General features: G+C 44.0%; 1 protein-coding gene across 6 annotated transcripts in view; it reads right to left on the bottom strand.

The window, feature by feature from the left end:
- Positions 1-14117, bottom strand: part of CADM1 (cell adhesion molecule 1) — a 325324-nt gene that overhangs the window by 17981 nt on the left and 293226 nt on the right. For 4 of the 6 annotated variants that reach the window (XM_044257887.1, XM_044257886.1, XM_044257888.1 and 1 more), the window contains exon 9: positions 5932-5964. The exons of the other annotated variants lie outside the window; for them this stretch is intronic. In XM_044257887.1, the coding sequence (XP_044113822.1) occupies positions 5932-5964 (33 nt within the window). The remainder of the gene's footprint in view (positions 1-5931; positions 5965-14117) is intronic. 6 annotated transcript variants of the gene reach the window in all.

Below are 14117 nucleotides of genomic sequence, written 5' to 3' on the forward strand. Positions count from 1 at the left end.
ACGCTCTGGAAACAAGCAATGTCAAACTGATCGCACTGGTTTAAAAAACAAAAAACAAAAAACCCAAAGTAACAGAAATAATCATGTAGAAATGGTCAATAAAAGCTTGGGTTTTGTAAGTCGTTTTATAAAGAAGCCAAGTGAGTATTGATAGCCAGGCTGGTGGTGTGAAAGGAAGTCATCGTGTCAGCTCTTGGAGGAAGAATTTCCATTGTGAACCGTGGGTGCCAATTAGAAATGGGAGGGTTTGAGTCTATGGATGTTCCCAAACTATAGATTTAGGCAACAAAAGGAAAAGTAATGAGTAAGGCACTCAATTATAGAGGCAACTGAGTAGGGACGCTATCTGTCTGTCCTGAAATCTGATTGGCCGAAAGTGTTCCTATTTCTAATTAGCTTTATCCATTGTATAAAGACTGATGAATACAATTATTTGAATAATTGTTATAAATGGGCAACATAAAGTACTTCTCTGTAGTTAATTATGAATTTGCAGTTCTCAGAAGGCTAATCCCTCACTTCTACGTGGCCCAATGAATATCAAGGCTTTCTACATACGTGCTTGGCACCCACTGAACCATATTAAACAAGGATGTTTCAAGTAGGCGGCTTTACTGCTGAATGCCTGCTTCCGTGGGGAGGGCATGAGAAAGCTAATTTTAGAAAATAAAGACAAATACGTTTATGAGATATCACTGATATGCAAAGTTTCCCATTAAAAAGCAACGGACAGTTGATACACACCTCATTAAAGATGAAACTGTCATTTTTAATGGCATAAATTTAAAAATACACCAAATCACCTGGAATCTATTGCTCAGATTACATCGGAAAGTGGGAAGCCGTTTCGATTAGTGGCGTTAAATTTGTTTTTGCGCTACTGTTGTATTTTATGAGTCTACAGTGCTCGGCCATGGTTGGATAATTTTTGAATAAGTGTAATTGGAAGAGTGTACTGAGGCACTGAGGGTAGAAGGGAGGACAAGCAAAATTTACCTCCTAGAATTGCTTTGACTGAGGTAGTTCTCTTTCATGTTCAAACTCATACACCTCTTATTTTCTCAAAGAAACAAAGATGCACTTTCTGAGGCAGACGGTGTTTTCCAAAAGGAAACTTCACCATTTAACGATACATGGGAAATCCCTTCTTGGTTTTTCTCTTTAAACTTCCATATCATCTGTTGGAGACCCTTCTTGTCACTTCTAATTAAAATGTATCCAATAAACTTCTTTAAACTTGATTAAACAAGTGAAAAGTTTAACTATTGGCCCATGTGGGACTTTTTTTTTTTTTTTTTTTTGGAGCAATTAATTCTGAGCATGATAATTTCATGCGTGCACGGTAGACGTGCTTTGCACTTGTTCCTGGTCTAGGATGGGCTGCACATCCCCTGGGCCTCCTCAGTGCCTCTGAGGTTGTCCCCTCTCCTTTCCAACATGCGTCGCTGGCTTCTAAAAGTGGTGCGAGGTAGCAATCTTAAACCAGGCTAAGGAAAACCTCAAACATTAGAAACAGCAAGAAATCCTAGAGATAGTTAAATAAAGTCAAGGTCAAGCAAAATTTCAATGTTTGTGGGTTTGGTTCATTAGGGTTTCTTTCTTTTTTTTTTTTTCCCCAGAAAATGTCATAAAAGAACGATTAAAGAAAACCTCAAAGGAAATAAAAATGTAGCCCCCTGGCTCCAGTACCATTCCCAGTAGGAAAAAGTAGGCGATGGTCTCTTTCTTACCTAAGCGGCATACATCTGATCACTTGGCCATATTATGGAAACTGTTACTTCCATCACCAGCCATAAGAGTTCAGACGCCCCCGGTAGTTTTAATCTAAAAGCTCAGTCATCCTGTTCTTCCTGCTTTGTCAGCTTTTGTGGAGAGTTTGTCCCTTCTTCCCATGAGCAGAAATTTGGTTCACGCCGTTAAACAGTAGCACATTGTTTCCAAACGGCATATCAAGGCTGAAACACAATCTTCAGGTCCTGCAGCCATTCGTAAACCTCTTTAGCTTTGTTCTTGAGTAGAACACACAATGTCTGCAGAGTCCCTCGACTGAATGACAGCCTTTGAATGCCACTGTTGTGTACTCATACAGAGAGATGTGCAGAGAGGTTCATACACAGATGGCGGACATAGCGGTTGTAATAATGCGCACTGCTGGCTATTTGCCTTCTGGATGGGCTGCAGAAGGAGCCCGCAATTGAACAGAAAGTTAAGATAGGAATTTCATGTGCTTTTAGGATTCTAGTAAGGCTTGCACTACTTATAAAATTTTAGAAGTCGGGGAAAGGGAGCTTTGTGGGGCGGGGGAGGGGTGGAGGGTGGCCCCTGAGGGCAGTGGACTAGGCTGTGAGAGTGTATCTAGCACAGGCCAAAGATTTTGCCACCGAAACTGAACGTGAAAAGTAGTTTCAGGGGGTTCCCAGTTTGAGTCGTACCAGAGTTATGTACTGAATTAAAGACTACTGAAAAACTCATTTGGGATATGTAAATTCATGAGCTCATCAGCCTCTGATAGATCAAGAGGTGGAAAGCAAAAGGATAGGTAGCCTGGAAAATCATAAAATGGGAAGAGGAGAGGGAGAGGGAGTGGGAAGGGGGAGGGCGAAGCTCCGACCCCGAGGAAGCCAGCTGACTGCAGTGCAGCAAAAGCACAAGCTCTATGCCGGACCGTGGGCATGCGGCCGCCCCAAACCTCACACAGGGCAGGCGGGCGGGGGCAGGGAAGGGGACACACATGGCTGAGAAAGAACAAGGCACAAGACACAGAGAAGCGCCCACATTTGAACAAACAAAAACTATCACGCATACCCACACATCAATAATCATAGGAAGGACGACACCATCCGTGCTTTAAGTCACTCATGCATTTCCGCCATTAGTTTCAGACCACGTAGGGCCAGGGTCTGGCAGAGCGTTTTTTGCATTGCTCGACATGCACGCATGACACAGGATTCTTCCTGACCAGGCCTTAAGGATGAGCTCCAAAAACACAAGTGCTCAAGATCCTTATTCAAAGAGAATCCCTTCGGTCACCCTAGTCTAAAAGATCCCCTTCTTACACTCGCTTTTACGTCTACCATCAATTAGATCCTGAAAAACACATTGTGACTGATTGTTGTTTGTTTTCTTTTTGGAGAAAATCCATTTGATTTTGAGTCATGCCCATGCACTTCTAACCTTCCAAGACATGCTTGTTCCAATCAGATATTGGTAAGAACAAATGACCAACATACGTCAACAACTCGTATACGTCTTACGTACTCTAGCAACACAAGCTTGAATAAAGTATTTTAATGAGTCTTCAAAGGGAAAGCTTTTTTTTACAAATTATTTTTTTCATTTTTATAAAAGAAAGGAGAACTATAGAAGGAACTCCAGAATGAATCCTTTTAAGACCAATAAAGTGGTCATGACAGGCTGACCTAATATGTCTTGTCATTTGAGTTGCCAAGTTCTCCAACCACGCCATTTTTCTAGGCCCAGATCTCTCTCATGAACATCTCAAGGTTATTCTCAAGTGAATGTCAGTCAAAAGGTTGCTGCACTGAAGAAGCTGGGGTTTAGTCATAATTCACTTGAAGACAATCTGGTTCCAGATAGGGTCCCTGCTTTAAAGTTTCCACCATACCCTATCACCTTTTTTACCCCGACGACTGACCTGAAGACCATTTCCCCTCCATCAAGGAAGATTCTAGATACTCCTTTGGCTTTCATTAAAGCTGTTTGCTGGGGGTGGTAGGACCTCTTTGTGAGGACACTATGAGGGTATCAGACAAGTTAGGAGAATGTGTTTATATGTGTATTACATAGGGGACCATCCTGGGTTATCACTTCTGTCCTCCTGCTGGTAAGGAATAGCATGTGTGGATGTGTGGGAGGGGGGAGGAGAGAACTCTTTTTCTTCCTCCCCAACATTCTTGGCTGCCAGCCAGCGAACAACATCTTGGTGGTGTATCGCTGTCCCTGAACTAATAAGACAGTAGTTGCTTCTCTGTTCTCTGCCCCAGGAATGCTAGAAAGCCTGATTCCAAGTGTCTCTTCGTTACACCACAAAAGAGAGATCACCGTCACTTTCTCTTTCCAGGAAGAAAGATCTGACCAAAAACCACGTCCTAGACCACGATGGGGCCCTAGGTTAACTTCTCATTTCTCAGATCAGGGAACATATTTCCTACTTGGAATACCTCAGCCAACTCTAAGACTTACATCCATCAGAGTCACGTAAGTACATGGATTTTATCGAAGGGACCTAGCAAATAGAACTCTGGAGTCTTAGGAGATAAATGATCAATATTTCTTCAAAGATCTCACAGAATTCAAGAATCTTATGGTTACATTTGACCCTGGAGTCAATTATAGGAAGCTCAGAACTTAAAGCATCTTAAAAAGAATAGAACAAAATCTCTTGAACGGCATTAAAATAGCCTTAAAGCTCTGCGACTAATCGATAAAAGTCAGGAAGTGCTCAATTAATGATGAAACCTACAAATAACTAAGCTTAATGGAGTGCAGTGCCTGAGCTGTAGCAAGCACTATGGGGCATTACCTTAGAAAGTGGAGGTTTTATACCTAATTGATTTCTCATGATTGCCAGTGTATTTGGCTCTTTACCTTTTCCTTCTGTGCCCAGTGACAGGAAAGGGCCAGGTGAGGCGGGAGGGGTGTGGGGACGAAAATAATGCTTCACACCCAAGTTCATTTTGCTCTCTTGGAATTCCTCATCAGAAAGTCCAAATGGGGACTGGTGGCAGGGGGCCAAGCATCAAGGCCTTACCTTCGGGGACAGCTCACATAGGATGGGTTTCACTTAGAGATTTCCAACTGCCAAGTTCTCAAATGTAGGTCTGTTTTAAGGAAGTCAGTCTGTGCTAGGAAGAAATGTTTTGCTATAAGGCTTGGCTGATCACCCCGTCGCTTAAATGGTGGAGTCCAGCCCTGTACAATGTGCTAAGTGATTTCAATAGGCCTTTTACCAAAAAATCCCCTTGAACTCAATTATTAAAATTTAGCTCGATTTGTAACACCCCTTCTCCAAGCACAATATCACTAAGGTTAGAGTTAGGGAATGAAGTCATATACAGATGAAATATGATTTTAATTTCCCGACTGGGGAGACATAGAAAAGTTAATGGGCCTCTTCCAACCTAGTCAATCAGAGAGGAAATAGAAAAGGAGGTTCCGATGGCTGTTTTGTTTTTTTTCTTTTTTAGTCACTTTTTGTTTACAACCTTAACCAACTTTGTAGTATTTTGCCTACAAGATACCCACACACAAATGATCTTTTCAGTCTCACTTAATGCTGTTAAAATTTACATCTGGTGTCCCTCCTGGCTTGGAGAGGCTTCCTGCCCAGTGCTAGCTAGCGTAAGCCGGCGTGCACACATGGAGATTAAGAGTGAACTGGCCCGGGTTTGCAGAGGGAGCTATGACGGGGAACATAATTAAGAGAAGAGTGATGCCCTCCCCAGCCACCACCTCGTGAATTTAAACAGGACTATCCTTCTGCCCTTACCTGTCCTTCACGGCCTCAACTACTGAGTGTCTCTTCCAAATGTACCTGGGACTCTAGCCTATAAACGAAGAAAGCAACTGGGCCTTTAATCCAAAGGCGATGATTTTTAGGTCAATATTCATTTTTGAAATCCCTCGTGTTTTGGGGTCTGGTGGCACTCTAAGGGCCACCTGTGGCCGGGTCTCCCGCATCCTGGCCTGACAGTCACTGGCCTCCCTCCAGACGGCAACCAGGGGCTCCTGAACTCACAACAGAAATGACAAGACTCGCCATCCTTCCAAGCCTTCAAAATTACAGTCTATGTATGAGATCAGTCTACTCGAAATATGATTTCCCTTGAAGACTGCATTTCTCTTTTTCCCAGGCTTGCCTTGCCTCTCAGCAGCGCTGAGAAAGTAGATAAACAGTAATGTGATACCAACCGTGAACTGCGGGCTCTGTCGTCGCTGCCGTGTCTACAGACGGGAACAGAGGATTGGAGGAAGGGAGGAAACAGGAGGAACGGCATGCAAAAAAAGGGAAAATGGAAAAAAATGGAACAGATAATATATGAGCAAGCTTTCAAAGAACATCGCGTGACAAGCAATAATAAATGAAAAGCAAAAAGCATTTGAAGTGAGTTGCACTGTTTTAAGACATGCCTTCAGCTCAAAGCTGCGAGCCAGTGAGGAAAACAGTCAATTCTGTGGTTCTGGGGGTCTTGCCAGGACACATCTACTTGCTAGTCCATAGTCGGGGGAACATGCAAAGTGAGGGGAAACACCAGCGCAGACTCGGTGGCTCTGAACACATAAAGGCTCAGGACTGGGGCGGAAAAGCTCAGTCGGCAGGCTGGCGAAGCAAGGGATTCATACATTCAAACATTGCCTTTGTCTGAAGCCAGCCCACGCAGGCGCCCGGGCTTTGTGACTGCCCATTAGGCATCAGTGGAACAATCACACTTTGAGGATCCTCTATGGCTTACGCTCAGATGCCTGTACATGAACACGTGAGCTCAAGTTTTCCATCCCGCGTTATTATTTTGGCAGCGTTCAGCTGGAAAGTTCCACGGACTGGGAGGCCATGGGAATGAACATATTAACAGTTTCCCGATAAGGTTTCTGTTCACAATCCCCCACCCCGACCCCCAACCCCCTCTCCCAGCCACCAGGAATCCTTTCTTCACTTTGCAGCACTCCCTGGGTTACAACCTAAGAGCAGAAGACCACCATGGACACACCCGAGTCTGCACAATTGGCCAAACACCACTTCCGATCATGTGACTTTCCACAAATGACAGTATCCAGCCATCCCTTGGCTCCTGGGGCAGCACCGTGTTTGCTGTGGGGAGCTGCAGGGAGCCCCCCGCCTTTGTGGCCGCCTTCGCGTTGCCAGATGCACTTGCTGTGGAAGAAACCATGGTCTCCTTCTTCGTCCATTTTCGATGCTGTTCAAGTTTCCTCCTCCTTCTGCTGTGCTCCAAACCAGGCGTGCTGCTCTGGCTCCTCTTCACAGGGAATGGCTCAAGGGGCTCAAGAAATTTTCTTTTTATTTCTGGCTAGAGGGAAAGTGGGATAAATATCTAACAAAATGCACGATGACATTCTTTTCCCAGTCGTCTTTTTTTTTTTAAACACCACTCCTGTGGCCAACTTCATTCCAAAGTTAACCCATCTGGCCATGCTTTCGTGTTCAAGTCTACATCTCTCCAGTAGGTTTCTTTCCACTATCCCCATCTGGCCAGGGAGGGCTGGTGACATGAACTCGTCATCTCTGGCTGGGCTGGCGTTCTTGGATGAAACTGCAAGTAGTTACCTGTTCCCCTACCACCCACCCTTAACACAGCTATTTAAGCTGGTAATTATTTTCATGAGTTCTAGAGACTCCAAAAGACTCTTCCGGACTCGACACAGGCAATGTTTAAATGCAATGGAATGCCACATTTTTTTCTTTTTTTTTTTTCCTGGTCAAACGAGCCTGGTGCTTCTGATCTGCAAATCAGGACACATGAATTCACACCGGTGTTCCCCCTCAGTTGGCATGCTTTCCTCAGGACCCTATAACCATCAAAACAATCGCAGCCCTTCTAAGGAGCCAGGATTAACCAGCAGTCTGAGAAGCCACTGCAGCTTTAACGTAACTTATAGCTGAGTTTCTGAAGGATTGATGAAGGAAAGAAAAACATAAAATACACTGCATAAGAACACAATACTTACTTACAAGTCAAGTCTGTATGCATAAAACAGTAGTAAAAAACAATACCAAAAATTGTACAGTTGAAACATCACTACACGGGATCGTCATGACACATCTCCTGACTTGAAACATCCAAGCCAGGTGTTAGTTTCAGGTGCTTTCAGCTTAAGGGGCAAGATCAAATGCACATTTGTACAGAAACATTTATATACATGCTAACACATTTTATGGATAAGCACTGGCTCCTTTACAAAATAGAAAAAAGTAATAAATACTTTGGTTATTTTTATAGTAGCACTTCTCATAGGCTGTAATCTTAGCAGGTCAATAAGTAGCATAAACATGAAAGAGAGGAGGTGGAGTAAATCCTAGAGGTTAGAGCCCTCTAACTCGTATCTTAGCATGAACTGATGACTGCTCCTTTTACCGTCTTCCTACATCACCGTGCTGTCCACTTTATCATGAAACTAAGTGACCCTAGGTCACTTAACACAAGCTTCTTTGTGGGCACTAGAAAATGAATGAGCCCAGTCCACAGTGCAGCTTGCTTCCCCAGTATGGGGACGGGAAATCCATCAATTGCACCCAAAACAGGAGGAGAAAGGGATGCGGTGGGGTGGGGGGTGGGGTGGAAACATCTTCTAGGACAGACAGTTAACAGCAAACACACGTTCGAGTCAAACCACACAAGTCACTGCGGCTGGAAGTGGCAAGGCCATGGTCAGCAATGGGGCAGGGGAACGCAGCAGACACACAGGTTGGCCACAGAGTTCGAAGGGGGTGTGAGGGAGTGTTGGGGAGGCACCGATTCTATTTCTCTAAGAGCGTCTGGTGTGCTCTCTGAACAGAGGCTATTCCAAGTAAAGAATTAAAAAAAAAAAAAAATTCTTTAGAAGTGACTTTGTGCTCCCCGCAGGAGAGCAGTGTGACAGAATCTAATTCTCCTTCCTAATTGCATTATGACTTCATGCAGAAACCGTAGACACCCTGGCTCTGAAGGGAGTGCCGCTCTGTGAAGTGGGATTTATTCAGGGTGTCTTAATCAGAAGACTGGCGAGAGGTGCCAGGCCACCCCTGTGAATCAACTCGTGGGGTCACTCCACTGTTGGGTAACATTCGGAGTGTATGGGCAAAACGCAAGCAGTCCACTTCCAATACAAGTTAGAAACGCTGTCATTAGCTTGAAAAATGACAGCGCCTAATTGTCCTAACAAAGACTTGTTTTCAACTGCACTTTGCTGCTGCCTTTAGAAACTCATCAGAGAGAAAGAGGTCACAAAAGTTGAGTTGGGCTTCAGGCGCTGTAGGGTTAGGGAATGAAAAAGGCCTTGCTGAGCTATTGTCTTGATTTTAATTTTAATTACAGCAGGGCAAATTTATTGTATACTTACTTTATATGGTCAAGGACAACAACAAAAAAACAATCCCGGGTTCCTGCAAACCCAGTCAGTGTGCGTGGCCTTAATAGTCCCTCTCCGGTTGTTTTATGAGTATCATCAAACAAGGTATCCCAGGGCAGACCCTGCACGTTTTGAAAGATGCACATTTCACGAAATACGGACTCCTCGGTCTCCCAGCCATACCAACAGTTTATGGCATCCTATCTTGAATAAATTAAACATCACCTATATTTCATGTGGCAGTGGAAGATATTTAGAGAATGAAAAGGCTCTGACAATGTGTGAGATTAGAGACTGTAGCCGTTTAACCAAGTAGCCAAAAAAAAAAAAAAAAAAAAAAAAAAAAAGCTGCATGAGAGGCAGCTGGGCAATATTTAGTTGAAACAGTCATGTGTAAGCTCCGCTGTGGCACATTCTAATCCTTTCATATGGATTCTCTCCAACTTAGAATTGTTCATTGAGTGTGACAGACTGGGGGTTTAAAACTAATCCATAAATTAGTCCGTGGTCTCACACACAACGGGTGCCATAAATGAAAATGAAAATCCTAGAACAAAATTAAATTCACAACCTTAAATACTTTTTCTTCTCCAATTGCTCCGTGGTGCTCCTGCTTTAGAACGCCCCGATTCACGGTGAGACTGCATTTTGGGGTGCGTGTGTGCAGGGTCTACGTTAAAAAATGCAGAGTGTAATAACCTAGAGAACCCAATCTGCTCAGAAGCAGAGCTTAATTGTAAAGAATTTAAATTCTCCCATTTTGATTGTCATAAGCTTAAATGGAAGCGTACTAAGCAGTCCAGACATATTTTAATACACTTTCCCCGAGTTTATTTTCTTAACTAAAGTCAATAAGGAGCCAATGGGTTTTCTTAATTGAATTCCCCTTCAGTTTGTGTTACGGAGCTGCTTTAAATCTAGACACTAGGGCAGGCGAGGAATTCCCCTGACAATTTTATTTTCATAGTTGTGTTTCGCCGGCCAATATATATTAAATATAGTTTTTTTTATTCGTTTCTTTATTTCTGACTTATTTGAAATCTATTGAAAGCAAAAATACGTGCCGGAAAATTAAATTTTGAAATTTATTTTCTACTGGATTCTCAGTTAATTTTCTTTCCCACTACGTTATGCTTTAATTAAACTCCCATTTCTCAGGGGCTGGAAAAAAAGGGGACAAGAACAGAACAGAAGCTAAAAGGCCCAAACAGGGAAGTCTTGATAAAGCTCTCTTACTTCTTAAAGTCACCCTCTCCTCCTTGGGAGGGCAGAAGGGGTTATGGGGTAGGGCACCAGGGAACAGCAGGGTGGGGAATAGATTGGTTTTTTGTTAAGCAATTTCAAGTTTTGTTAAAAGCTTCTTCAGAATTGTTCCCTAGTGCTGCTGTGCCCCTGAGATCTTTTCATTTGCAAACCAGATGTTCTGAAAATAACAGGAACCCATACAGGGGTTTCACCTCACAAAGAAAATGACTCATTGTCCTAGTCCTAGTAGTAGTCGTCGTCTTCGATGCTGGGGTGGAAGTCTGGGTGGAGGAAGGGGAAGTAGGGGGAAGGCATAGGGGAGGGGAGGAACAGAAGAGGAGGGTGAAGGTGGAGAGGGACGGGCTCTAGAAGTAGGAGCTTCTAGTCATCTCCGGCTAGATGCAGAAGGGTCCTTTCAAGTCCTATCCTACCCTTTCCACTCAAGATAGCCCCAACGATCACGTTCTAAGCCCAAGAAACGCATATGTATGATGATAGTTTTCTGAACTGGGGATGAATCTTCAGTATGGAAACCTTTCAAGTCCTCATCTCTTGGATTCGTTTAAAACAAGGAACATAAAAGTATGGGAATTGTGATGGAAGCAATAGAAAAAAAAAACTCCGTTCCCACCTCTCATTTCTTTAAAAAAAAAAAAGGCAGAATCAGGTGAGCTTCCTTACTGTAGTGTTCTCACTGCTTCCATTCCCTCACAAATCAGTATGGGTCAAGAGCTGGTTGGCTATGATACTATTGATAATGGGTCTCTAATCGTCAGCAAAATAAAAATGTACACAGTGGAGACAGTATGAAAAAGAAGGGCCATGCAATTTGGGGGCAAAAACTTGAGAAGGGGGCTCATGCGTATTTTCTAGGGCCCTCATGATATGCTTGTTACCAGGCATGTTGGCCCATCAGTAACATTCAGTGAGTATTCAGTAAAGGATGAGTGGTACACGGTCTTAATGGAGTAGAAGCCAACTCTGGGGAAAAAAAAGGGAATTTAGTAAACACTATAGAATGAAAGTTGTGTATGTCCTAGCAATAGTGGCTTAATATATGCCTGGAACGTAAACACACACACACACACACACACACACACACACACAGACGCACACACACTGCAAACAGATGCTTGAAGTTGGGCCATCATGCTTACTTTCCAGAATGCCGTCCTTACCCCCATTCTATGCATTCCTTGATGGCAGACCAAGCTACTTGGCGTGTGATGCTCTCGCCAGTCCTGCTCTGGCCGCAGGGTGGGCCCTCCAAGCAGAGCACCTCCCACTCTTGTGTTCCAGGGTGGAGAATCTAGTCTCTCTACCACATTTTAAGGGGCTTAAGGACTTTTCTGCCTCCCCAGGCACTAGCATAATACTTTATGTATTACAGGGGCTTGGTATTTGTTAAATGAATGCCTAAAAGCTGGTGGATAAGCATATAGCCCTTGGCACCACGCAAACACCTGCATCACAGAGGAGGTTAAGACCTGGAGAAGTGGCTCCAGGTGAGGCCAGGCTCTCTAAGTGTTGTTTTGATGGTCCTGGTACAGGGTGAGGTTAGCACAGGTGTCCCTTCTTTCCTCCGTATTTAAGAAACTGGAAACACGTGCCATGGTGTTGGGTCTCCTGCACTTGGCGTGCTCTGAGCATCTCTGAAGGAGAAGGACCACACTCAGGTGTAGGGGCCTGGATACGCTTCACATACACAACGGCTTAGGATATTAGACTATGAAAGCCAAGGTAACAGGTGGGCCTGCGGGCTGGGACTCACTTTCTCCAAGGTACCCTGGGATTGGAGTGCTTAGATACTAAGCAGAAGAACAGTGCTGTTTTCTTCCCCAGGAAACACAAAATACTGAATTGGATACGTACTTTAAAAAAGAGGAAAAACTCATTTAGAAATGACCTATTTCATTCCTGTGAAAGGATTTTTAAATGTGTTCTAGGACTTGGCCCTGTAGCTATTCATTTCTTATTCTAAAGTGATTTTAATGTTTTAATTTATGACAGTCACATGTACAGTGACCTGCAGGTTGGCCCCCCTCCCCCCGGCCCAGTGAACCTGAATTTCCTACTGAAGCTGCCAAGGGCGCTTATCAGTGAGTGCTGTGCTGCTTTCTACGGCAGACCCTCATCAAAGGACAGGACCGAGCAGAAGCAGTACAATATCCACATTATCTAGGGAGGGAAACACTATTTTCCTAAGATGGCAATGGCTAGAGGAAGAAGCTGGATCCAATTTTATCCACACCTCGTACCTCAAGTCAGCTAACTTCAAAGAAAATTCCAAACACGCACAAAAAAACAAAAGACTCTTCCCCTTCCCCCGTTTCTCTTCGGTTCTAATTTCGGAGTAGAATCTGCCTGAAGGACTCTGAGCCCAGGGGATGGTTTGGCTGGGCCTCTATTTTAACAGAGGGCTCTGGGGACAATTTGGACAACGCGGTTTGCTCTTCAATATCACAGCATGTATCTTTGTAAATGAAACCACATGGACAACTTGATGTGATTAGAAAAAAAAAAAGCAGGGGGCGGCCAATTGCCCTAATCGGAACAGACGTACCTGATCAGAATACCAGTGTGCATGAGACGGGAGAGGCACCCAAGAAGCTCATGGCGAATTATAGTGAGGCTCCGGATGGCTCCCATTTCAATTCCAACTCTCCAATGCTTTTTTTTTTTTTTTTTTTTTTAAATTAGATTCTAATGAATGAACGGCCTAATGGTTGCAAAGATGCGACAAAGCTGATGGGGCAAGTTGACATCAAATACTCCATTCAGTACCCCAGAGCCTTCAAAAATTCCTCCCCTAGGTCAGTCTACTGCTAGAGGTGTGCGCCGTCACGCGAAGGTCAGGAGACCTGCTCCATGCACCTGAGACGGGAGAAAGAGCTGCCCGGCTCCTCCCACCAGGCAGGTGTAGGATTCGGGATGGCAATATCACCTCGGACTGGGCTCATGATTTCTCCCCTCTGAGGATCTTTAACCTGCTTTTGAGGGAGCCGGGCGACTGGGGACTCGATGATGGTCTGCCTCTCTAACGAGGAAAACAATTCGATTACCCTGGTTATGGAAGATAAAAGCGCCAGAGCACTTCCTTTCCGAGGAATCAGAAATCAACTATGGCCTTTCAAGTTTAAAAATATTTTTCTATCGCATTTGTACATTTTCTTGTAATGAAACTCTGACCTGGGGAATGGGTTTCAGTTATTGCATCTGAGTGGGAGAAAAGAAATGGAGGACTGTGGGCTGCTTCTTTTTCTTTTCTTTTTTTTCTTCCTTCCTTTCTTTTTTTTTTTTTTTTTTTTAAAAGCTCAGGCTTTATGTTACTGTCACTGGATTTAGCTGTTGCAGCTTTTAAGGCTAACGGGTGGCTGTTATGTAGCGAACAGTGCGAGAGAGGAGAGTGGAAATTAATTTAGCTATCCATTTGCCAAGATTCGGTCTGGAAGGGTTTTTAGGAACCAGTCTAAATCTCAGGGATAGCCTGGACCTTTAAAATGGGACACAGGCTCATTCAGTGTCATAACCTTTAATCTGCTTGAAGTAAGGAGCAAATGTTAAAATCCATGAGTGTACTTTCTAGGCAAGATAAATACACGGAAGCTGCTTGTTAAGACCCAGCAAGCCTAGAAGATCATGTCCGTTAAGGCAGCAGATCCTACAATGTGTTTCAGTGGCAGTTTTGCTCTAACTACTCTTGGGGGTGCCAGGGAGAATCTGGGTGTTCACGGCCACAGATGCCCTCTGTGTGTGGCCAGGGTGCTGGTGCCGAAAGGCTACCGTGC

The sequence above is a fragment of the Neovison vison genome, chromosome 7 (genome assembly GCF_020171115.1).
Source record: "Neovison vison isolate M4711 chromosome 7, ASM_NN_V1, whole genome shotgun sequence".
Lineage (NCBI taxonomy): Eukaryota > Metazoa > Chordata > Mammalia > Carnivora > Mustelidae > Neogale > Neogale vison.